General features: G+C 39.0%; 1 protein-coding gene across 2 annotated transcripts in view; it reads left to right on the forward strand.

Moving 5' to 3' along the window:
• Positions 1–25,999, forward strand: part of sh3kbp1 (SH3-domain kinase binding protein 1) — a 370,773-nt gene that overhangs the window by 202,668 nt on the left and 142,106 nt on the right. For both annotated transcript variants that reach the window (XM_051926913.1, XM_051926912.1), the window contains exon 6: positions 16,573–16,775. In XM_051926913.1, coding sequence (XP_051782873.1) covers positions 16,573–16,775 — 203 coding nt within the window. The remainder of the gene's footprint in view (positions 1–16,572; positions 16,776–25,999) is intronic.

The following is a 25,999-nucleotide window of genomic DNA, read 5'->3' on the forward strand; positions in this document are numbered from 1 at the left end:
ATGGGTCAAATTTTAGCAAATCTATTGCATAATTGCGCAATATACTCTAGTATTTTTGTATAGGGGAGTGCCTCCTCCTCCCAACCTTCGTTTAAAATATTCAGTACACCTCGGGTTGCCATATAATAATTCAAAGGGTGAGAACCCCGTGGAGGCTTGTGGGACTTCCCGATATGCAAAAAGGACGAGGGGGAGGAGCTGATCCCAGTTCCTTCCATCCTCATTGACCACCTTGCGCAGCATCTGTTTGAGGGTCTGATTAAACCGCTCTACTAGACCATCGGTTTGAGGATGATATACCGAGGTCTTTAAATGTTTTAAGTAACTTGGCTGTCTCCCTGAACGTCTCTGAGGTAAATGGCATCCCTTGATCCGTTAGAATTTCTTCAGGAATGCCACCTCGCACAAAGACCCCTACTAACTCCCATGCGATATCTTTCAATGTGGCTGAGCGCAATGGAACAGCTTTGGGTATCAGGTAGCATAATCTACCAGGACCATTATATATTTATTTTCCCCGGCTGAGGGCTCTAGGGGTCCCACCAGGTCAACCCCGGTATGTTCGAAGGGTACATCCATCATGGGTAAGGGAACTAGAGGAGTGCGGTCCCTCCTAGGAATCTGCTGCAATTGACATTCGGGACAGGACATGAAAAAACGGCGGACCTCCTCATTAATTTCGGGCCAAAATAATCAGAGCTTAATGTGCTCTAGTTTTTGCTCGGGGCCCAGGTGGGCTTCCAGGAGGTGGGTACGTGCTAGTTCACAGACTTGTCGCCAGGAAGTCCGTGGTACCAACAGCAGGGACCTGCCTCCCCCTCGTTTTCTGCTACAGAATCAAATAAAGCAGTGGCTATTCACTATTGCTACTCCTGTATGAGAGAAGGCCAGAGGATTAACCAGAGCTCACCACCCCTTCCTCTGTATTTCCCTGCAGGCATCTTTGTCACTTTGCAGAGCCCTTCACCGTTCATCAGGGATCACCAGAGAAAGCTCTGGTATGCGGGAATGGGACTCCGCAGTAGGGGTGCAATCCCGTCTGGGTTCACACAGGTTCCGTTTTGGATCTCCCAAGTAGGTTTCCACTCTTAACTGGTTGATCATCTCAACTAGTGATTGCATGGTTGTAATGGTTCGTCCCCAGGCTGGCAGGATGATATTACTAGGCAGGGCTCGGAGCAATAGGGCTCAGACTACCTGCTCCACCATTTGCTTGGTGTTATTTTCATATGACCGTAGCCAACACCCGACTTTAGCCCATAATTGATATGCCTGTCCTTTAGCACCTTTTTCAGGATTAAAACCCCAGGCTATTACCTTTTCCGCCTGCCAAACCAGGGCACCCCAACCTTTCCCGGGAGCCCATAACAAGTCCTTGATGTGTTCCCATGTGAACCTGGCCCTAGTTTGTAGGTCCCTTTCCCATGGTCCCAAATGCCTTTGGGTGGCTCCTGGGTTGGAGCACACTCCAGCTTTCCCCAACCCACATCGACAGACCCTAGCTTGGTGACATGGGAATGGTACTCTCCTACCTGAGCCTTTTTTGATTGGAGGTCTCGATGGTGTGTCGAGGCTTTCTTCAGGTTCGCTTTCCAATTCAACAAGGAAGCCATCATCCTGCTGACTACGCCACTATGAAATAATCAGCCTTGACACACACGAAAAGATTTGGGGCAGCCACCTGCATATTATCCCTGGCTGTAAAAGGGCATGAAAAGTCAGACTGAAGTGTATTGTATGAAGTCCAAGATTGAACTGAGCAGAGAAGCAAGTGATCTGTTATTTAAGGCAGGGAACAGGACGTGACGTCAGTCTTGGCCCCGAAACCGGAAGTGACATCAGTCTTAGGCCCGGAATCGGAAGTAGTGTCTTCGAGGTTGAACCAGGCAGAATTTCCCGTATTTGATCTGCAGAGACAACAAAGAAAGGTTTAGTGCACCCTGCCACCCTCTGGCCTGGCGTGGAATTTCCTTCAGCTTCCACCTATGTGCACGTGTGTGATACAGTATATTCATTTCCTACAAATTTTCAGATTTGCTGCCATAAATATTATTGCACAGTTAGGTTGAATAGCATAATAGCTTCTTAAATACTGTCCACTAGATTCTTTTTGTGAGACGTCATTATTGAAATTCAGTTAATTTCATCGTTGAAACTGTATGAATCCGTCACCTGCCACTGTATTAGTGGTATGCACCTGCACTGTAGACTCGCTAAAAAGAATAGCCACTGAGGTTAGTCATAGGAATACTTTTTTACTAATGTAATTTGTTTTGGTAATGAAAGCTAGACTAGAGATTAAGCTATTGTTTTGCTACTACGAAAGAAAACTAATAGTAATAATTACATTTATGTACTGCTTTTCTGGCTACTCAAAGCTCTTTACATTGATAGTAGGTTGTCACTTCAACTGCAACCAATGTGCAGTATCCACCTGGATGATGAGACGGCAGCCATGGTTGCGGCAGTAAGCTCACCACACATTAGCTATTAGGTGGTGAATGGAGTGAATGGAGGTACATAGCCAATTAGAGACAAGGGATATTTCAGGGTCAGAATGACAAAGTCGTAATGAGCAATTTATCCAGCATACTGGGATACACCCACTCATTTTCGAAAGATACTTTGGGATATTTTATCACCACAGAGAGTCCGGACCTCAGTTTTACATCTCATCCAAAGGATGGTGCCATTTTTTCAGCACAGTGTCACTGAGTGGGGTAACAGGATCCACCCAGAGACCACAGCAAGCTTTAGATATTACGACTTATGAATGCCAGTTTCTAAAGTTTGATGGAATCTGTGTCATTAAATTGTCAGTTCCAGCAAGAATCAGAGTAGCATCTTACACTTTACTATGTAATCTTAAAATAACCTGTTGAATAAATGCATACACTTTAACCTGAACTAAAGTCCAGTAATGTGTTTTTTGTCACACCAAACTTATTTATATACAGTATAAAATAATGCTATATCTTAAAAATGTCTATCATTTACTATATGATGTGATATCATTGGTAAATATTATTGTTTCAGCTAGCCTTCTGTGGCCCAAAACAAGTCACTTATCCTGCCCTTGCTTCAGATGTGACACATAACAATGAGTAATTAATTGTACGTTTAACTCTTCTTTTTAAGTGGCTTAGAATGGTGTTAATTTTTAAAAGATATGATATAAAAATGAAATGTCCGTGATATTCCATAGAATGGCAAGAAAAGAAAAAAGTGAGTCATTTGTGCTGAAAATGATTGTTGCAATTAGTAAAGGACAGCCTCAACAGGAGCTAAAATTAAAGGACACTATGCTAAAAGAATGGTCTTCACCTTTGATTCAGTATATATGTTCATCTTTGGAATACAAAGCTTGATTATATCTTTCATTGATTAATAATAGTCGATCATTAAAAAGAGATGACCTGCATAATGATACAGAAAATAATTCAAGAATACATTTCCTACCAAAGGTTTTATTCAAGCATTATGCATGTAACAGTTTATTTTAACATTAGATTACAAAGCTGGCTAATTACATTACTGAAAAGTATTTTATGCATGTTTGTTTAGCAACATGCTAGGAAGCTCGTCATGTACACAACCTGTTGTTATCTGTTAGGCTGGCAGTTAAGAACACCCACTGTGACATCACTGATATTCAGGGCATCCTCTAGAAGCCTCTCGCCACCATTAACTGAGACTGGCAGCGTACAGTGCATCCGGAAAGTATTCACAGCGCATCACTTTTTCCACATTTTGTTTTGTTACAGCCTTATCCAAAAATGGATTAAATTCATTTTCATCCAGGATGTCTCTGTACATTGCTGCAGTCATCTTTCCCTTTATCCTGACTAGTCTCCCAGTCCCTGTCGCTGAAAAACATCCCCACAGCATGATGCTGCCACCACCATGCTTCACTGTAGGGATGGTATTGGCCTGGTGATGAGCGGTGCCTGGTTTCCCCCAAACGTGACACCTGGCATTCACACCAAAGAGTTCAATCTTAGTCTCCTCAGACCAGAGAATTTTCTTTCTCATGGTCTGAGAGTCCTTCAGGTGCCTTTTGGCAAACTCCAGGCGGGCTGCCATGTGCCTTTTACTAAGGAGTGGCTTCCGTCTGGCCACTCTACCATACAGGCCTGATTGGTGGATTGCTGCAGAGATGGTTGTCCTTCTGGAAGGTTCTCCTCTCTCCACAGAGGACCTCTGGAGCTCTGACAGAGTGACCATCGGGGTCACCTCCCTGACTAAGGTCCTTTTCCCCCAATCGCTCAGTTTAGATGGCCGGCCAGCTCTAGGAAGAGTCCTGGTGGTTCCGAACTTGTTCCAATTACGGATGATGGAGGCCACTGTGCTCATTGGGACTTTCAAAGCAGCAGAAATTTTTCTGTAACCTTCCCCAGATTTGTGTCTCGAGATAATCCTGTCTCGGAGGTCTACAGACGAGTCCTTTGACTTCATGCTTGGTTTGTGCTCTGACATGAACTGTCAACTGTGGGACCTTATATAGACAGGCGTGTGCCTTTCCAAATCATGTCTAATCAACTGAATTTACCGCAGGTGGACTCCAATTAAGCTGCAGCAACATCTCAAGGATTATCAGGGGAAACAGGATGCACCGGAGCTCAATTTTGAGCTTCATGGCAAAGGCCGTGAATACTTAGGTACATGTGCTTTCTCAATTTTTTTATTTTCAATAAATTTGCAAAAACTTCAAACTTTTTTCATGTTGTCATTATGGGGTGTTGTGTGTAGAATTTTGAGGAAAAAAATGAATTTAATCCATTTTGGAATAAGGCTGTAACATAACAAAATGTGGAAAAAGTGATGCGCTGTGAATACTTTCCGGATGCACTGTATGAGTGAACCATGTTATCAAGGCCCATTTCACAGGTGTCAGTGAATGAGTAGTCTCAATGATTTGGGAGTTATCTTGAGTGCACATGACCACTTTCCATGACTACACAGCACAATTAGCTTCTTAGAAAGGCTGTCCGCTGTATGTTGTGTGGAAAGTTTTTGTTGCCCGTAGTTCCACCAATTTAATCTGCCAGTCCTCATCTGTGTTGTGTCACATTATTGCAGTATAGTTTTTTGCTTTTAATGCAGTCTAAAATTCAGTTGGTCCACACAGTTTTTCCTTGCTAGTGCTCTAAGTATTTTGGGTTTTTGCAGTCAGACCTTCAAAGTAGCATTCTTATTTTGTGGTAATGCATTGTAGATATGCAGTTTTTCTGTTTCAGTGTAGCATTACAGACTTTTCAGCAAACTTTATCATACTTTCAACTAAAAACACTCCTAATCTGAGCCTTGTTGAATAGGCTTCATTTTTATTGAACCCAGAATAAGTCTTTATCAGGTATTATAGTGCAACAAGGCAATTAAATGTCCTAATGTACATTTAAATTAATAATATTATTGATAAGACTTTTTGGTTTAAAACTTTAAAGTAAGTTAATCATACAAAGTTAAGTGTTGACATCTCTAGTTCAAGAGCTTAAGACAACAGGAAGTATGTCTACAGCTTGATCTTAAAAGTTGAGATGCAGATAATTTCTTTGGCACTAATGTAGCTCAGCTATATGACCAACATAAGACTGAAAATACATTTGTGTGCACCATTTTTCCCATAATTACAGATTAATAAAATACAATTGTTGAGTACACTATGTATAAAAGAGACCTGCAGAAAGTCCTTAATGTGGAGATATTTGAACAAGGCAGCTTTCCAAACTCATTGATTTCCATGCACATTATTTTTTATGGCTCTTGATTGTGCATCATTTGCATCAGGAGAGCTGCTATGGTTCACAATTAAATGTATTTTCCTAATTATCCCATTTTACTTTAATTTATATTGTTAGTGTATTCTTTGTACTGATAAGGTTTGACTTCTAAAAAGATAACACTGCAGTAGCGATTGTGATACATGAGACAGTGATACAAGATAAAACAAAGTGTTTGCATCAAGAGAAAATGTGTTTAATTTAATTTATCACTTACAGATTTAAAGACATTTAAGTCTAATATATAAAACAAAATATTCAGATAATATTCTTGGAGCTTGCAAAAAGCCATGATTCATTAAAATATCAGCAGATTTTTCAATCGTATGTTTATGTAGATGTCTTATATTAAAAAAAATGTTTTGACTCCTGTTCAAGAGCTGTCCTCTCCAGAAAGCTGCGCCCAGTGTATTACCATGTGTCAGCATTATAAATTTCATGGTGCGAGTCTTTGACATCTGTTGCGATCTTTATTTGTGTTTCATTTTTGATGAGCCATGTTGCAACCTATTTTGGTTTTCAGGACCGGTCTCACACACACACTGTACAGATGGAATTAACGTTAAATGCCCTTCAGCCACTTTATTATAAGGAAAGCTGTTATTTAAGCATCAAAATACATATTTTACAAAGTGAAAGAAAACTGGCATTTAATGAGTTGAAAGTGTGTTAAATCTCCAGCCAGGTTCCTCCCTTGCTAGCATTTTATATTAAATATTGAAACTCCACTGTCATCTGCTTCTAGTTGTTAATTCTTTCAGCTGGGGAAAATCCAACTTTTGTACTTTTGAAATCCAAGCTGTCTTTAAAATACATGTATAGAGTAATCAACCTAACTCTGCTATACTATACATCATGTAACATTCTTAAGCCCACTTAATCCAGTTCAGGGATAGCGTAAAGTACCAATTTCCACATTGCTACAAACTGTTTGAAACACCTTAGAACAGTCTAGCACTTAACAACATACGGAAATACAGTATTTAGAATCTTCAGACAATACCAGAAAGGAGCTTTTCACTCTCATGCAAGAACTCAGCCCTTTATAACATGTTGTATATGTATTTTTTAAGGATGTTTTTAAGGATGTTGATTTATTGGATGTTGGCTTCTTTGCTTCCAATCTTTTTATCTGCTTTCTGATGTCCTTTGGTTTTTATATCATGGAAGAGACAATCCCATGGTAAGGATGGGATTGAATTCTATTTGCTGCTAAACCTTCATAAAACTAAAAGAATAATATATTTTTATGATGTTTATATGGAACATAAATTCAGCGATGAAGATAAACACATCAGTCTGAGGTGTTTCATACAACCACAATGTCACATTTTGTATATCATGATAAATGTAATGAATGGACCATCAATCTGACTAGAATGGACAGTGCTCCCTGACTTGGCTGGGAGGCCATGGGCGATGCAGACAAATGTGTATCCCAGCTGGGATGGTTTCTATTCCCTTGCCCAGTTGGGAGGAAGATATAATCAATGTACGAAGGAAGACTGCCTCCCAAGAACAGCGGTCACTTTCTCATATGCTAGGTGGAGTGCTCATATTTAGACACCTGCAAGGCTGCATGCAAACTGTAGTTCTGAAGGGTAGCCCTGTTGGGTTCCCCAGGTGCCATTATGAGGTACTGGCAGGAGAGGATTTTTGTGTTTTATAGCTGGTTAGCCTCACCCGGAAGTGGTTCCTGGGTGCAAAGTTCTGAAACCAGAAGTACTCACCAGTCAAGCATAAAAGCAGCTGATCCATTTAATCAGGCAAGTCAGAGTCAGGAGAGACGAAGGACATGTTGTGATTGGGTTTGTGTTAACTGTTGTCTGTCTTAAACATATTTTGTTAAATGTAAAAATATTTATTTAAACCCAGAACTTGTGTGGGTGACTTTGTGTCTGAGGTTTGGGGCTCTGTTACAATAAATGTATATACTTTTGAGCTTCTTCGAGACAAGATGCTAGTTACTGTTGTTGACCTTTTGTATGCATATTACTGGAAATGAAATTGAAAAGATACATCATGAACTTGAGGAACAGAAATGGCGCTACATACAGTAGCTAAAACTCCTGCATGGTTTTCATTTATAATTCATTACTAATACTGAGCCTCAGTAATATAGCACAGTTAAAGAGAAAGTAATAAAAATAGGTCTTACAATCTTGTAGAAGTTACCAAGATTCTGATCTTTTGTCATCAAAGGAGTAAAATGTTTTAATTCAACAATTTCAGTTTGAATATGAATAATCTGAATAATGTTGCATCTGTGCCACAATGTTTTCTGAAATGTAATATACAGGTCATAAAATGAATAATTCCAAATATCATATATACCTATGTCTCTGTTTTTTGTCAGTGCGGCTTTGAGATCATGGAGCATAAGGTGCTTACTAATTCAGCGTGAGCAGGAACACTGAATAACAAAAAAATCAAATAATATTGTATTAGTGCGATGATGTTTTCTGATTAGTACTATTCAGGTCATAAAATGATTTCTTCAAAATGTCACATATATTTGTCTCTTTCTTTTTTGCCCGGTGCTGCATTGACATCGCACACCAGAAGGCATGAGATTATTCAGTGCGAGCAGGAGCACGCAGGTGGCTGGTTGCTTGTGCAATAACAAACTAGACCTGGTGGCGAACAACGCACATGTACTGTACAAGGCATGCACGGGGGCCACTGGGAAAAGAGTGTTCATGGCTCACCTTGCAGAGGAACTTTGTTGTCACTTCTTACAAGAAAAGGCGATGGATAAAGCACAAGAGGATGCAACATCGACAAGCTTCTGTTCCAAGGCCACCGCTTCTCTAGCCCCTTCATTGTAATAGTAACACAGCACAGAGAGAAGTGTGTACATTGCAACAGGTTCACATATCGTAAATATAGAAAGGACAGTCCTTGGTTGTGTGGGAACTGTTAACATTTGAATCTGATGATTGCATATAGCGCAGAACTGACCTCCCTGTACTATTCTTTCCTCTGCGTGTCCTGGAGTACAAAAGAAACAGCACCATTCACCAAAACGTGGAGACTACATGGGCAAGATCGAAAAAAATAAAATAACACAGTCACTGATAACAAGCGCAAGAAGGCATGCGAATATGAATAATATGAATATTGTTGCATCCGTGCCACAATGTTTTCCGAAATGTAATATACAGGCCATAAAATGAATAATTCCAAAAATCATATATACCTATGTCTCTGTTTTTTGTCAGTGCGGATTTGACATAATGGAACATAAGGTGCATACTAATTCAGCATGAGCAGGAACACTGAATAAGAAAAAAATTCAAGTGATGGTGAGATACGAAGAAGGCAGATTCACCAGCGTTTGTGTGTCAGCTTTTATCCCTCCAGATCAGAGAATTTGCAGTTCCATTTTCTCAAAATACCACTCACATCTACAGTTATTCCCAGTTTCAGATAAAAAGTAACCACATCAGATGTGGGGCAAGGGGTGGGTGTTGTATCGTGATCATGACTGAGAGAATAAAAGTGAAAAAAATAACACAAACTTTTACAAGTGCTAAAAATTTACACCGGCTGTTGCAGACTCAAATCAAATGAATGTTTTTATTGTATAATATTAAAAATAAGAGAAGCTCACTACTGAAAACGGTAAATTTGCGGGGGAGATGGTTTCAAACTCACAACCTCAGGATTATGAATCGGCAGATCTAACCGCTTCACCACGGAAGCTGTCGTATTGTACTTGTACCTTTTGTGAAAGTGTTTATTTGATATTTGGCCATCAGCCTTCACACATTATACAGGTCATGTCTGCATTTTGTCATTATTACTAAAACATGAAAAACATTTCTGTTTTAATGATGTGTTTACATAGATTGTTATAGACACAAAACACACATCAAATAATTTCCCCTTACAATTCTGGGTAGCTCACTCCCAGATAATCAATCAAGGCAGGAACTGGGAGAACTTCTTGCCAGTTCTGAGGCAGTGGGGAGATTGTATAGCAGGCTGCTTGCTGCTTGAGCTTATCGACACATTTACAACACAAAAGAGGCTGACGGAGATGTGCGAAGAGATTTAAGGTGGGCCGGATTTACAAGTTTTTTCATTGGCTCTGGTAATTCTAGTGTTAACAATGATATAGCCAGAGATGTGGGCAGTCAGGAAAAGAGAGGAAGGGAAACTTGAAAGAACTGAAACAAGAATGTGGAGGTAGGCTTTGGGTGTCTCACTAAGAAAATAGATTGAGAAATGAGGAGGTTAGGAGACAGGCAGGACTGGTGAAGATCAGTAAGAAAATCAGAGCAGCTGGATTGAAGTGGTAGATACGTGTGGTAAGGAGAAATGAGGAGGGGATGGTTTAGAGATTCTGGAGACCTTCTGTTACAGGGAAAAGGTCAAGATAGAGATATAAGCTCAGATCTGTGTGGAGAGGAGGGCATGGGGGATACCTTTAAATAACTTTAAAGTGAATACCTATTTGTTATACTAACAATCAACATATGAATTTAAAAATTGATAAAGCATGAGAGAAGGTAATGGGACATAATAAATCTAAGACAGAGGTTATTTAATACATTGTGGCAAAGACTTTAAGCTACAATACCAAAGAAGCTCATTACCCTTGTAGTTTTAAATACTTTGTCAGAAATTTGTCAATGAACTGGCTTAAAGGTAGTTTGCATAATTTTTAAATTTTTTTTTCATTTCAAGGACTAGTTGTTTTTGTTCTATTTTGTTCTTTTAGAAACTTGAATTATCACCAGTCCATTTCTGACCAGAATCAGTTCTAAGGCTGTGATTTTGATAATGGGCCAAAGTATCAAATTCATTAGAAAATAGTTTTTCTTTGAGTTACACATACTTATTTTTTTTAAATAAGAATGTAATTGGATGCATAACGTGTAACAGAGTAGCTCAGACATGATAGGTGTGGGTGTGAGCCGGTGAAAAGCCGTACGGAGTGTTTAATGGGGAAACTGGCTGATTGCTTGTTAAAGTGCAACCGTAACCAGTACAGCTATTCCCCAGTGACACTCCGTGGGTCGTTAATGAAAGCTCCTGGACCCACAAAGCATGAAATGAGTCTGAGTAGGAAGAGAGAGAGGATCAGAAAAAGAAGAAGAATTAAAGAGAGATGGAGAGAAATTAATAAAGGTGCTTGTGAAGGGACAAACAGGAGGATTTGGAGTGTGAGCAGGTGTGTTTTACAGGAGACAAGGCAGTTGGAAAGCATATACTGAGAAACAATGGTCCATGGGCTGGACACTCCTGTTCAGTGTTGAGAGAACAAGAGTGGCTGATGGCTTTACAGATTGTCCTACAGATGCCTGGGATGGTGGTGGTAAGATGGAACCAGGCGTTGGGTGTCCTGGTGGTGACTTGCTGATTGCATAATACCATACACTGCATCAGTCTTGTCTTTGCACAATGTCTTGTCTTGTTTGTGTTTTAATTTTAAATGTAAATTAAAAATTTTAATTTTAATTCTATTTTTTATTTAATTTTAATTTTTATTTGCACTTCATGTTGTTACACTGTGGACCCTGAGCTTCACAATTTTGTCTATCTGTATACTTGTATATGGTTGAGATGACAATAAAGTTCACTTTGACTTTTTGACTTTGAAAGCCGAATGTTGGTTGATCGCACTTGCTGGTGTCTCAGCCCTACTGAGAAGACCCAATTAGGTGATTGTGTGGAACAAGTGAGAGGGAGCCCTATTTTACTCCTTGATTTTAACATTCTTTTTGGATTTATTAATTTAATGATTTTAACTCACACTGAGTACTTTTGTTTTTACAGATTATTTATTGGATAACATATTTACTGACTGCACTGCACTATTTATTGTACATTGCTTTGTTGTAATAAAAAGAACATGCACTTTTGCACTTACCTAGTTTTGAGTTCTCATTGCAGTAACTCATCTCAGCACATGACTATCGATGTCCTGTGAAACAGGTAATGTCAATGCTGTGAGCACCTGGTGCATCACTATGAGACTAACATAATGACTATTCTGATCAAGTAAAGTGTTGTTCTGCACATTTTGCAAGATGTCTTTATATCCCTGGATTTCAGTTAGTGGGGGCAAGTATTGCCCCTTTTTTTTTAAAAAAAAAAAAAAAAGAAAACAAAAAACCATACCCTGATTGCAAGCAGAGTTCAACTTATTGATCTCTCTAAGAGGAAGTTTGTTTGGAATGCAGACATGGAAATTAACAAAACTTAGAAATAAATTCACTGAACATAAAGAAATATTTTCCTTAAATATTTTACATGTTTATACACATACAAAAACTATTAATGTGAAGATCTTAACTAGGACTTTTTAGATAAAATAGAAATACCACAGGTTGACTCATCCAGCTGGATAGGCTTCCTGAAATAAATATTTTAAAAATCTGTCCTTCTGTGTATGATTAGCACAGGAGACCCCAAAGCAGCACAGAGGTACTGACAGGCTAAAAGGACTGCAGCCCTTGGTCAGACCATGGAAAGCAATTATTGATTGGGCTCAAAGAACTTCTGGCAAAGCATCAGGTGACTCAGAAAGGGAAAGCAGGGCTTCATCCAGACTGTTGTCAGCAAGGGTGGAGAAGTGCTGACCCTGATGTTGTCTGGTGGTGGAAGGAACACTTTGAGGAGGTTCTGAGCTAGAGATGTACACTCTTTGGAGGAGACAGAGCCAGAAGTTGATGGGGGATCAATACTCATTTCCTTGAGGGAAGTCACTGAGATAGTTAAGCAACTCCACAATGGCATGACCCTGGTGATGGAAGAGATGCTGAAGGTTCTGGACATTGTTGGACTGTCATGGCTGACACACCTGTTCAGTGTTGCATGGTCATCGGGAGCTATGTCTCTTTAATGGCAGACCAGGGTGATGGTCTCCATTTTTAAAAAGGGGGACAGAAGGTTATACGCCATCTATCAGTGATCACACTCCTCAGCCTCCCTCTGAAAGCATATGCCAGGGTACTAGAAAGGAGACTCCGCCCAACTGTAGAAGCTCAGATCCAGGAGGAACAATGGATTCTGTGCAGGCTGTGGAATGGTGGACCAGTTCATTCCCCTCATGAGGATTCAGGAGGTGGATGTCAGTATGCCCAATCTGTCTACATGTGTTTTGTTGACTTAGAAAAGACGTATGACTGTGTTCCTTGAGGGTTGCAGTAGGAGTTGCTGGGAGAGTATGGGTTCCTAGAGCCCATAATAAGGGCTATTCAGTCCCTGTATAATCACGGTGAGATCTGTGTCCGCATGCAGTGGAACCTCAGGTCATTACCGTAATTCATTCCAAAACTCTGGTTGCAACCCGATTTGATTGTGACCCGAAGTAATTTTCCCCGTAGGATTGTATGTAAATACAATTAATCCGTTCTGGACCGTACGAACTGTATGTAAATTTTTTTTTTTTTTTTTATATTTTTAAGCACAAAAATAGTTAATTATACCATAGAATGCACAGTGTAATAGTAAACTAAATGTAAAAATATTGAATAACACTGAGAAAACCTTGAACAGAGAAAAGTAACATTGCAAGAGTTCACGCTATAGCCTTACGAACCGCTCGCTGTAAACACTTTTTTTAAATGAGTTTTAAGCACAGGGAAAAAAACGAACATTTGAATAATCCTTAATTTTTACAAAAACTAACCATAAACAACCAAGAAAACTAACCTTGCATGAGTCGAGTTCTGGCATGAAGGAAGTAAGGAGGGACTGAGTAGAGAGGAGATAACAGTTTTGAGGTAAAGTCTGTGATGATGCAGGTTCGCTGCACGCTCCCATCTTGCTTCTGGGAGCCCTTAAACCCGTCACCGTCGGTAATGTTACCGATGAGCACGACAGTGAGGCACTACAATGGAGCAAGGGGATGGTGCAAAAAGTGCTGCTTTTATTAAAATCAACAAAACAACAATCAAAACAAAGTCCAAATTAAATAAAGTGCAGTGCTTTCAGAATCCTTCAATAAATAAATAATCCCATAAAAACAGAAGTGAAGTGGAGGTTAAAATCCAATAGAAAAAAGTCTTCATTAAATACAACGAAGTTAAAACAATGCTGGAAGCAGTCTCTTTAAAAACAAGCCCGGTGCATTCTTTAACTGGTGACCCCCGCTGCCTTCTCAGCCTTACGCGGCCAGTCGTCCTTCTTCTGGTCACTCCAGCTCCTTGATCGCTCAGCTGGAGTGACCGCTTCCTTCTGCCCCACTGCTTGGGCTCACTGTCCAGCTGCCTGCCTGCGAGCACGCGCTTGCTCGCTCGCTCACACTGGTTCTTTCCTCACTGCTTCCTGCTTCCTTCCTCACTCCGCAACCTCCGTCTTTCTTTTCTTTTTCCTCCCTTTAGCCACCTCGCGCTTCTGTTTATGAAGAGGACAAGGCAGCTGTAATGCGGCGATTATTTATTTGATGTGAGCTGTGGACCCACTATCCCTCAAAGTCCCTCTGCGTGATGTGGCCCAGATCTAATTATGCAGATGCAGATCCAGGTCGTCTGGATGACTTATGCGGGGACGATTCCAGTTCGGCGCGAAGACAATTCTTCATGTCGTCAGTTCGCACACTTCTTGATGGTCCAGGATTTTTTAGTGTGATTTTCTATGTAGTAAACTTAAGTTATAGCATAATGAAAATTGCATAATTAGATCTGGACCACCCTATACTGTACAGGGAGAGACTGAACACGTGCGTAAATCACCGGCGCGTACAAACCGGAAGGGAAACGAAACAGAGCACAAAGAGTTCACAGCAAATACACAGGGAGAGACTGAACACGTGCATAAATCATTGGCGTGTACGAACTGGAAGGGAAACTGGCTTGTTCATCACCCGAGTATATGGTCGTGAACAGATGCAAAAGTTTGACGAACTTTTTGGTCGTAACCTGATTTGTACGTGTTCAGAGACGTTCGTGACCCGAGGTTCCACTGTACTTGGGAAAATATCTGCACTGTTTTTAGTGTGTATGGCACTCCACCAGGGCTGTGCTTTGTCTACTATCCTGTTTGTGATTTTTGTGGACAGGATATCAAGGTGCATTTGGTGAGGGGAGGGAGTCCAGTTCAGTGACCTTAGAATCGCATCACTGATTTTCACAGATGATATAGTCCTGCTGGCTTCATTGTGTTGTGAACTCCAGCACATATTGGGATGGTTTGTGGCCGAGTATGAAGCATCAGGTATGAGGATCAGCACCTTGTCTGAGGTCATGGTCCTCAGTAGTAAGTGCTAAAAGCAGTAGTCCCGAGCATTATCTGGACAATGGTATAGCCGTGTCTTCTCCTCTCACCTTTAGGCATGCCTAGTAATAATAACATCTCATAAGAAACGTGATACAAGCAGTGATGTTGAGGAGCCTCTCATCAGCAGTGATGACGAAGTGAATTTGTCTTCAGGCAGAATTGAAATGGACAGTTGAACAAAAAGTGAGTCTGATGAATCTGAAAGTGACACTCACTCGGTACTTGCATCATTACTATACTTTATACACTTCTAACTGTGTACTTTTAAGTGTTTTGCAAGTTTTGCAGCAAAAAATAAAAATGTTATTTTTTGAGCCAAAAAAGACTATGCTTTTTACGTTTTTCTTTTTTCTCAAGAAAAAAATTTAATGCTAAAGCTTGTTGTTCCACAGATTGTTTGCAAGAACTGAACATGTTTAATAATTTCTGTTAATAAACAAACAAAGAAATCCCATCTTTGTTACTATATGTAATAGTATACTAATGCAAAGTCTTTAAAATGTGACTTTTTGATGCCCATAAATACTGTACATTTTTACAGAAGAGTAACCATTCTTGCAAGACAACAGTCTGGCTCCATCAATACTGGAATTTGTATCGGTATTGGCAATACTGGCCTCCGTATCACCCGGTTTCAGATCGAAAAGAAAATGGGCAGTTTTGCCCATTACTGCTTTACAGTGCTTGCTACCATCGGCTTTCTGCTGAGTGCTAAATCCATTCCTCCTTTTTTTGCAACCATGGGTCATTACAATGCTTATTATGATTTTAGAAAATTAATAAAGTGAAAAAATGACAGACTTTCTGTAACTCAAAGGAAATGTGATTAAATTCTCACATGTAGGAAAAGTTGGGATCCTGCTGCTAATTAGATTGGACAAGTAGGTTTATTGTCCATTTATATTTAAGAAATGGCTTAGGGAATTTGGAATTTTAAAGAGTCATTGTCCCTTTTCATAGACGGGTTTGCATGCCCCAGTAATTCTTTGAGTCATCTTGTTGGTAGCTTTGTGCCCCTGATAGGTTTATACTTGCAAACTGTGGCCGGACAAAAACCAATCCAAAATCTAAATTCTGACTATTAACAAAAAAAAAAAACGGCACTACATCTTTAACAGGAATATCAGAAACAACTCTGATATTCAGGCCTATGGGTAGAGTCACCTAGGCCAAAGACACCAAGCAGATAATGTAGAGTAAAGAAACTTCTGTGGCTAAGCAGATGGTTTACTGAAGTGGGGAGAAGATGGAGCCTCTGCATCCTATGCTGTAACATATGAGTTGGACTATATCTGCAGATGTTGCTCTAAACCTTTGATAATTTATAGAGCAGTCATTATTCATGACGCGCAAGATGGGCACTTGATATATATGTTAATGATGTCGCATTTTTTATTTCCACTTGTGTTCATGCATTTATACTCTACATACTGTATCTGTATGCACAGTATATTATATCATGAAATGAATCAGTCTTGAAAGGAAGTTAATGGTTTTTTGTCTTAAAGAAAATATATTTATCATTTTTCTAATTTTCTTTTTTGCACTTAATTTATTGCAGCTACTAAAGACAGCACAGGGTCAGAAAGTGATGGTGGTGATTCTGGCAGCACAAAATCAGATGGGGGAAGTGTTTCTTCTAATGCAGAAATCCAACCTAAGAAGATCAAAGGAATTGGTTTTGGGGATATTTTTAAAGATAAGCCGATTAAACTGAGACCGAGGTCTATGGATGTCGACACTGAGCTCATCTCTCCTGAGAAAGTAAGTTAAGTTTTATTAGCCAGTACACTGGAAATTGCATTTACCCTTATTCACTTAGTGACAAATTCAAATAAATAAGAAGTTACATTCACAAAAACACCAACTAACAAAAATGACTAAAATAGCAATACATTACATATTAAAGTATAGAAAGGTATAACAACAGCCAGGTACACCAGCTTTTTACAATACATTCCACTTTAAGGTGAAAGTTTTTTTTTTTTTTTTTTTTTTTTTTTTTTAACCTGCATCTTAGGGCTTTCAGAATGAAGTCGAAAGCTTTGAAGTCTTGCTTCCTTATTTGCAGAGAGATCAATCTCGTTTTAACTCCTTAGTGCAAGACAGAGCTGAAATATACAAAATAACTGGGAGCCACACATAAAATTTCACCAGGAGATGGCACAATTTTCCCATCACTACAGTGCTTACTACCATCTGCACCGAGTACTAAATCCATTCCTCCATTTGTTGCACTCACGGGTCATTACAATGCTTATTATAACTTTAAAAAATGAATAAAGTGAAAAAAATGACAGACTTTTTGTGACTTGAAGGAAATGTGATTAAATTCTTACACGTAGGTAAAGTTTGGATCATGCTGCTAATTAGATTGGGCAAGTAGCTTTACTGCCCATTTATATTTAAGAAATGGCTTAGGGACTTTGGAATTTTAAAGAGCATGTATACTCTACATACTGTATCTGTATGCACAGTATATTTTATCATGAAGTGAATCAGTCTTAAAGGAAGTTAATTGTTTCTTGTCTTAAGGAAAATATATTTAATTTTTCTGATTTTCTTTTTTGTACTTAATTTCTTGCAGCTACTAAAGACAGCACAGGGTCAGAAAGTGATGGTGGTGATTATGGTAGCACAAAATCAGATTTTTTTTTTTTTTTTAATTTTTTTTAATAACCTGTTCCTTAGGGCTTTCAGAATGAAGTCTAAAGCTTTGAAGCCCTGCTTCCTTATTTGAGTGTTTTATATCAAATTTAAATTCACCATCCTCAACCCATTTAAAGAGCTGTGAAATTGACTATGCTATTATGTGGATGTTGCTCAAAAAAACTGTAACATCTAGAGGTTTAACAGAGGCCCAGAATTCTCAAATTCAAGAGAAGCATTGAACACTTCTTCATAGTTCAAAATTTAAATAGAATAGGACGTCCTTTTCTCACTCTATTATAATGGGTGGATTAGGATTTTTCCACTTGACTAAGGAGATGAGTGAGTAATGTAGTATAAAATGATCGCAGCAGCTATTTCGCTGTTATAGCTGATAAACGGACAAGACAGACATATACAGGAGCTTCTCATTCAGCCATAAGAAGCAGTGTTAATTTTTACAGTATCATAACATGAAAATAATGCTGGTACGGGTTATTATGTATACAAGTCTCTGTCTCAGTTAGCAGGATTATATAAATATTTAATAAGACTAAAATCAAGATCAAAGATGACTGTTAACTTTTTGATTTTGAGACATTATTATAAAACAATAAGGGCTCTGTGGTGAGAGTTTTACCTAGAAGTATATTTTGAAATATATAGCATCATTGAGATATTAAAATGGTTCAGTGTTAAATATTTTCAGTCACAGATCAGAAAATATGTTGTTTTATACTGTCCAAATCTTGCCAAGGTCACTTTTTTGTCTCTCAGAAAGTGGGACATTGAGGTGCATATGGAGAAACTGTCATGGTAGGATAACTTTGAATGAAATACACATTTTAGTACCTAGGATGACTCAAAATAATGTATTTGTATTTTGGTAAGCTAACAGATGTTTTCTATGTAGAAGAAAAAAAGTGAGAATAAATCTATCTTTTGAGGACATTGTCAAAAATACAGCAATGCAGATCTTTCCACGAAGTGGAAATAGCTTCCATATTTAAACATTTAGTCAAGTAATGACATAATGCTGGATAGCATGGTGGCAGTGTGGTAATTCGGACCCCTTGGAACCCTAAATTATTAAGTGGGTTTGAGAATATTAAGTTACATTTTGAGATGTTGCTGGTGTAAAAAACACCTGCACCCACAATTACAGTGCAGCAGTGGAACAACAACATGAATATCATTGAATCTCTCTGTCAAAATCCTGGCTTCAAACTATTAGAAAGTTTGTAGTATAATGTAGCAACTTATGCAGAAGGTATCTAACCGGCGGTCATTTTTTAAATAAATCATACCGTTCTGTATTGTCTGCTCTTTTTCACATGTAAAATATGTGATTTGCACTTGTATAGTCCCAAGACGAGGAATGCCTCAAAACTGAGTGAATCTGCTTTTATCACAGATGTCACCCTTTTCAAGCCACATACTGTACAGTGACAGGCTCATTACCACTGGATAGCTGAGTGTCACCCATTCTAATGATGTATAGTTGTTTATAATTGGTCATTTATAATACATGTCAAAGCTCATTTTTACACACTATTATGCACAAAGCTCAGTTTTGGCTTTACTGAGAGTGACACATTTGATGAAGGACATGATGTTATGGTTGAAGTTTAACAGTTCAAGCACCATGGTGCAATTACCATACCCTGATGCTGTGTGTTGCACTTTGTCTCTGTTAGTTTACTTAGCAATGCCCTTTCGATTTCAGATTAAGAGTACAGGCAGTGTTTTTTATTGTACCTGTCAGTACTGTTACACTTTACTTGTGCCTGTCAAAGTTTCATGTGGGGACCACCTCACAATTTGATAACGTGTCAGTTTATCACACTGCTCATGTCACTGTGTTGTGAGTACATGAGTGGAAAAAAGGTGCTTTAGCTAATGTGTTATTCACAGTTTAAAGCTCTCCCCCCAACAAACAAATAGGACTTGACTGCATTATATGATATTATTTTATATTGTTTTTAATTGCACTTAATCCCTAAAACACAAGGAAGTTAGAAACAAGCATGATTAAAGATTGGAAGTTAAAGCGTGGTCTTTTTGGAATTCAGGTGGGATAATGAAGTGAGTGCTTAGTGAAGCAAGTTCAATTAGAAATGGGAGAAAAAGTTTGCACAGCTCTGTTATCACTTCGAAGGATGTGTTGTTGGTGAGGTTACGGTGGCTTATACCATGAACAAATCTCATATGCTTGTGATCCAGCGACTGCCACCTGCGATTCAAAAGTGGCTGAGAAACGCTTCTAGAGGTGTATGTATTGGTATGCCTAGCTGTGTGCTCCGAGCTTCCCGTTTCCTGCCCTGTGGCCAGGGCTGCCTGCAAAGGCATCATCCCCACCCCAGTAACCCAGCACTGGAAGAAGCTGGTATGAAAATGTATGCACTTACTTAGTTTATTCTAGGCATGAAATGCAAGTAAAAGAAACAAACACCAAGAACAATAAAAAATAAAAATGTCCTAAACATCTGTGGGACAACTGCAACAAATGTCAGGAGAATATGAGTGAATTGCAGCACAAAAACCCCATTCTAGTGTACAAAGTGTAAGGTTTCATTGTGTCTAGTGGTAAACAGAAATTGTTTCAAGGACTGGCATGAAAAATAATTTTGAAAATAAAGGTTTGGATGAGTACATAATTATAAGTATATAGTAAAACAATTGTTGCTTCAGAGTGATAATGTACTGTTTTGTTTTTTCTAAAAAATATAACTGCAAACTGCAATACTTGTTTTGAGAGATTGTCTAAGTGCAAGAGATTAAATGTTTCCATAAAGTGACACAATGCTAATAAACAGGGGGTACCTTATGCCAAACAGTATAACTTTATAATGCTGTGCAATATGACATCTAAACTTAGCACAATGGTAGGCAACGGATTGGGGCTAAAAAGAAACTTGATTCTAGTTTTGTGCACCATAAAATGTTTTGGTTGTGTTCTGTAAAATGCAGTTTTATTTTGTTGACATTGATGTAAAAAAAGGGTTTTAATCATACAAATACTTACTTTAAAAAATTTGAGGTGTTGTATTTTCTACTTCCATAAGCGGAGTAATAGCTGTTTATTTTTGGGTATGTAATTTAGGTGCCATGATGCCAAAAACCCTGCAGTGCATAAAGGGTTAAACACACTCTCTTAGACAACTTGAAACAGGTTGAAGAACATTGGAAATATTTACATTCACCATGTAAATATTTCCAATGATGGCCGAGACTTACCCAGTATGCAGTGACTCTTGAGTGTTTTTGGGGAATGAGCAATACACACGGCCTAAGGTTAGTTGATGTGCTCTTTAATGACAGTGACTCCGGATATCAAATCAAAGCTCGTTATTACTGAGCCATGGTATTGACATTTATTACAGTTACTTGGCTTTCTAAAGAATGCACATCTAAAAGAGGGGCTGAATTGTATTTGTTGTTTTTTCTTCATTTTAAACTATATTTTATTTAATAGCTTACAAATGTTCAAGTTATAATGTGGAGGAAGCAGTTTTCTGAGAATTTTTTGTAGTTATTTCTGGTTCATTTGTTCCTCCTGTATATTTGTTCTATCATCTCTTACTGAGAAAGCAATAAACGAGAAAAGCAAGACTTGTGTAAAATACAGGACATCACTTTATGGGTTTTGAACACCGTACTCAGAGCTTGTTACATTTTCATGTTCTGTCAGCGTGCCACATGTCTGAAGAAGGGGAAATTGCTTCTCAGAGTGTGTTGACCCATCCAGTTTTGTAACAGTATTTGCAAAAGGGCAGGTTGCAACAAAGCACAAGGAACCAAAAACTGTATGAATACTATTTTCAAGAAAATTAGTGGCATAGAGTCCTAAATCACCTGGCTTTACCATCAGTTGTATGTTATAAGCTAGTTATCATTGTAGCTTTAAAGAGCAATGTATCATACATTAAAGTGTATGATACATGTGTAAGCAACATTGCATCCAGAAAGTATTCACAGCGCATCACTTTTTCCACATCTTATGTTAAGTTTACTTGAGATTTTTACAAATTTATTAAAAATTAAAAAATTGAGAAAGCACATGTACCTAAGTATTCACAGCCTTTGCCATGAAGCTCAAAATTGAGCTCAGGTGCATCCTGTTTCCCCTGATCATCCTTGAGATGTTTCTGCAGCTTAATTGGAGTCCACCTGTGGTAAATTCAGTTGATTGGACATGATTTGGAATGGCACACACCTGTATATATAAGGTCCCACAGTTCACAGTTCATGTCAGAGCACAAACCAAGCATGAAGTCAAAGGACTCATCTGTAGACCTCAGAGACAAGATTGTCTCGAGGCACAAATCTGGGGAAGGTTACAGAAACATTTCTGCTGCTTTGAAAGTCCCAATGAGCACAGTGGCCTCCATCATCCATAATTGGAAGAAGTTCGAAACCACCAGGACTCTTCCTAGAGCTGGCCGGCCATCTAAACTGAGCGATCGGGGGAGAAGGGCCTTAGTCAGGGAGGTGACCAAGAACCCGGTGGTCACTCTGTCAGAGGTCCTCTGTGGAAAGAGGAGAACCTTCCAGAAGGACAACCATCTCTGCAGCAATCCACCAATCAGGCCTGTATGGTAGAGTGGCCACACGGAAGCCACTCCTTAGTAAAAGGCACATGGCAGCCCACCTGGAGTTTGTCAAAAGGCACCTGAAGGACTCAGACCATGAGAAAGAAAATTCTCTGGTCTGATGAGACAAAGATTGAACTCTTTGGTGTGAATGCCAGGCGTCATGTTTGGAGGATACCAGGCACCGCTCATCACCAGGCCAATACCATCCCTACAGTGAAGCATGGCAGTGGCAGCATCATGCTGTGGGGATGTTTTTCAGCAACAGGGACTGGGAGACTAGTCAGGATAAAGGGAAAGATGACTGCAGCAATGTACAGAGACATCCTGGATGAAAACCTGCTCCAGAGCGCTCTTGACTTCAGACTGGGGCGATGGTTCATCTTTCAGCAGGACAACGACCCTAAGCACACGGCCAAGATATCAAAGGAGTGGCTTCAGGACAACTCTGTGAATGTCCTTGAGTGGCCCAGACTTGAATCCGATTGAACATCTCTGGAGAGATCTTAAAATGGCTGTGCACAGACGCTTCCCATCCAACCTGATGGAGCTTGAGATGTGCTGCAAAGAGGAATGGGCGAAACTGGCCAAGGAAAGGTGTGCCAAACTTGTGGCATCATATTCAAAAAGACTTGAGGCTGTAATTGCTGCCAAAGGTGCATCGACAAAGTATTGAGCAAAGGCTGTGAATACTTATGTACATGTGATTTCTCAGTTTTATTATTTTTAATAGATTTGCAAAAACCTCAAGTAAACTTTTTTCACGTTGTCATTATGGGATGTTGTGTGTAGAATTTTGAGGAAAAAAATGAATTTAATCCATTTTGGAATAAGGCTTTAACATAACAAAATGTGTAAAAAGTGATGCGCTGTGAATACTTTCCGGATGCACTGTAAATACATAAAATGACTATATATAAAGTAAGAGATCACCGAATGCAAAATGTATAGTATCCTTTTGTTGCCAGTGACTACCAACATGCTGAACTTGGTCAGTTAAAGGCAAGGTCTCACTGGGATGAACACATGGCCTACTGTACTAAACACACTAACTGAAGCAGAACTTGCTGCACACAGAACAGTCCACCACACGACCAGTGACAGAGTCAAACCTGTTTGATTTTATTGTGACAAATCAGACTGCTGTTACCGAGTTGCTGGGGATATCACACTACACAGCCGGAGGGTATGCATCTTACTCTTTAAATTAAGGCTGCAACTGAAAATCCCTGTCAAGTATTGTGACACTTTTAACACACTCTCATGGAAACATTTTAAAATTCATGCTAGATTATCTTGTTTATTTTTTCATTCATATTCATTTATTACATGAAATGTTTGAAGTTGTTTTAAGCTTTAAAGCAGGATGTAGGCTCTTCATGCACTCTTTGGAAGTTTGAGGCACATTTAGACCACAACAATGTGAACTTCAGTGCTGTGTTGATTGAAGAGGGTTAATGTGTTGGGCCAAGTGTTTTGAATGTTTTAATAACTCATTCCTGCACCAGAGAATCTAGAATGTAATTTATTCTGTAGTTGTCCAATCCTCCTTTTGCCAGAACCAGATTCTCTTGTGCAATGCAAAACTGTGCATGTTTGGCCAAACTTGCACTCCTTCATATAGGGAAACAGTGGAACACACTTTCTGGAAAAGTATACACAAGTTTTCACTTAAAAATTCGTTTATGAAATTAAAACTGTATAAAAAACAATGACTACCTATCAAAATGATACTGTATATTAACAGGCTTAAATGCTAAAATAGTATTTTTACAGGAGACCCACTTACTAAGCAAGGATCAATTCCGGCTACAAAAAGACTGGACTGGCCAAATGTTCCATTCTAGCTTTACAAAGAAACTAGAGGTGTGGGAATTCTCATACATAGAACAGTCCCATTTGTAGCATCAGATGTAGTATCAGATCCTGAAGGGAGATATGTGATGGTCATGGGCAATTTATTTAACTGTAAAATGATTTTGATAAATGTTTATGCACCCAATGTCGATGATAAGGAATTCATGCAAAATCTATTTGCATCCATTCCCAATGTGAACACTCATTAAAATTATAATGGCTGGGGACTTTAATTGTGTTTTAAATCCACTCTTAGATAGGACTCCTGCCACAGGGGGGACAACATCTAACACTGTAAAGACAATTACACAATTTGTAAATGACCACAACTTATCAGACCCCTGGAGGTTTCTAAACCCAAACTCAAGAACATATTCGTTCTACTCACCAGTGCATCACAGCTACTCAAGAATCGATTATTTCTTTATAGATAATAATTTTTTGCCTACGATTAAATTTTGTAAATATGACACAATTGTTATCTCCGAACATGCACCTCTAGTTTTGGAGCTAAAATCATTATGCCCCCCACACTCACCTCGCAGATGGCGCCTTAACCCACTTATATTAGCAGACGAGAACTGTACAGAATTTATATCCAAACAAATTAGCTTCTTCCTAGAGACAAACACACCCTCAGAGGTCTCTGCAGGAACACTCTGGGAAACTCTAGAGGCCTTCTTAAGAGGTCAGATTATTTCATATCTTTCCCACAGAAATAAATTGGAAACCAAGAAAGTGTCAGAGCTAAGAAGCGAAATTACTAGAATAGATGAAGAACAAGCCAGGCGTCCAAGTGGGGCTCTTCATAGGAAAAGGCAGGCTCTGCATACAGAACTCAACATCTTCACAACTAAAGAAACTGAACAACTTATTTATAATTCAAGACATCATTACTATGAACACGGAGAGAAAGCTAATAAGCTTTTAGCTCAACAGATCCACAAGCAAGAAGTTCGCAATGCAATCCCAGTAATCACTAACACTAATGGAGATGAAATCATTGACCATAAAAATATAATGCACACATTTAGAGACTACTATAAAACCTTATATTCTACTGAGTTTAAAGAAGACAACACATAATCTAATGCATTTCTGGATACATTACAGATAACACAAATAGATAGTTTTAGTGCTGAGGAACTGGATAAACCTCTGACCCTATCAGAATTAAAAGATGCTATAAAGTCACTTCAAGGTGGGAAATCAGGAGGCCCTGATGGCTATCCTATAGAATTTTATAAGAAATTCTCCAGTCAGCTAGCTCCCCTCTTATTGGCAACATTTACAGAAGCTAGAGACAATCAAATTCTACCTCAAACTTTTCGTCAAGCATTAATCACCGTCTTTCCTAAACAAAATAAGGACTTGTTACAATGTGCATCATACAGACCAATTTCACTTCTGAATAATGATGTTAAGATACTCTCAAAAATTATAGCTAGAAGGATGGAGAAAGTGCTGCCTTCGGTAATATCACAGGATCAAACTGGATTTATTAAAGGCTGACACTTATCTTCTAACCTTTGACGCCTGTTTAATATAATATATTCACCAGCAAAGTCAAACACCCCAGAGATGATATAATCATTGGATGCAGAAAAAGCATTTGATATGATTGAATGGAACTACCTTTTCACTGCATTGGAGAAATTTGGGTTTGGCCCGAATATTTGTGCATGGATGAAACTACTGTACACCAGTCCAGAAGCTTCAGTCTATATTAACAACATTAGTTCAGACTACTTTAAATTAGAACGTGGCACCAGACAAGGATGCCCCTTGTCACCACTGCTGTTTGCAATCACCATTGAACCACTGGCGGTCCACTGTCGAAATTCTTGTCAGATAAAGAGGATTATCCGAGAAGGACTGGAACAGAAAATT

The sequence above is a fragment of the Erpetoichthys calabaricus genome, chromosome 4 (assembly GCF_900747795.2).
Source record: "Erpetoichthys calabaricus chromosome 4, fErpCal1.3, whole genome shotgun sequence".
NCBI classification, from domain to species: domain Eukaryota; kingdom Metazoa; phylum Chordata; class Cladistia; order Polypteriformes; family Polypteridae; genus Erpetoichthys; species Erpetoichthys calabaricus.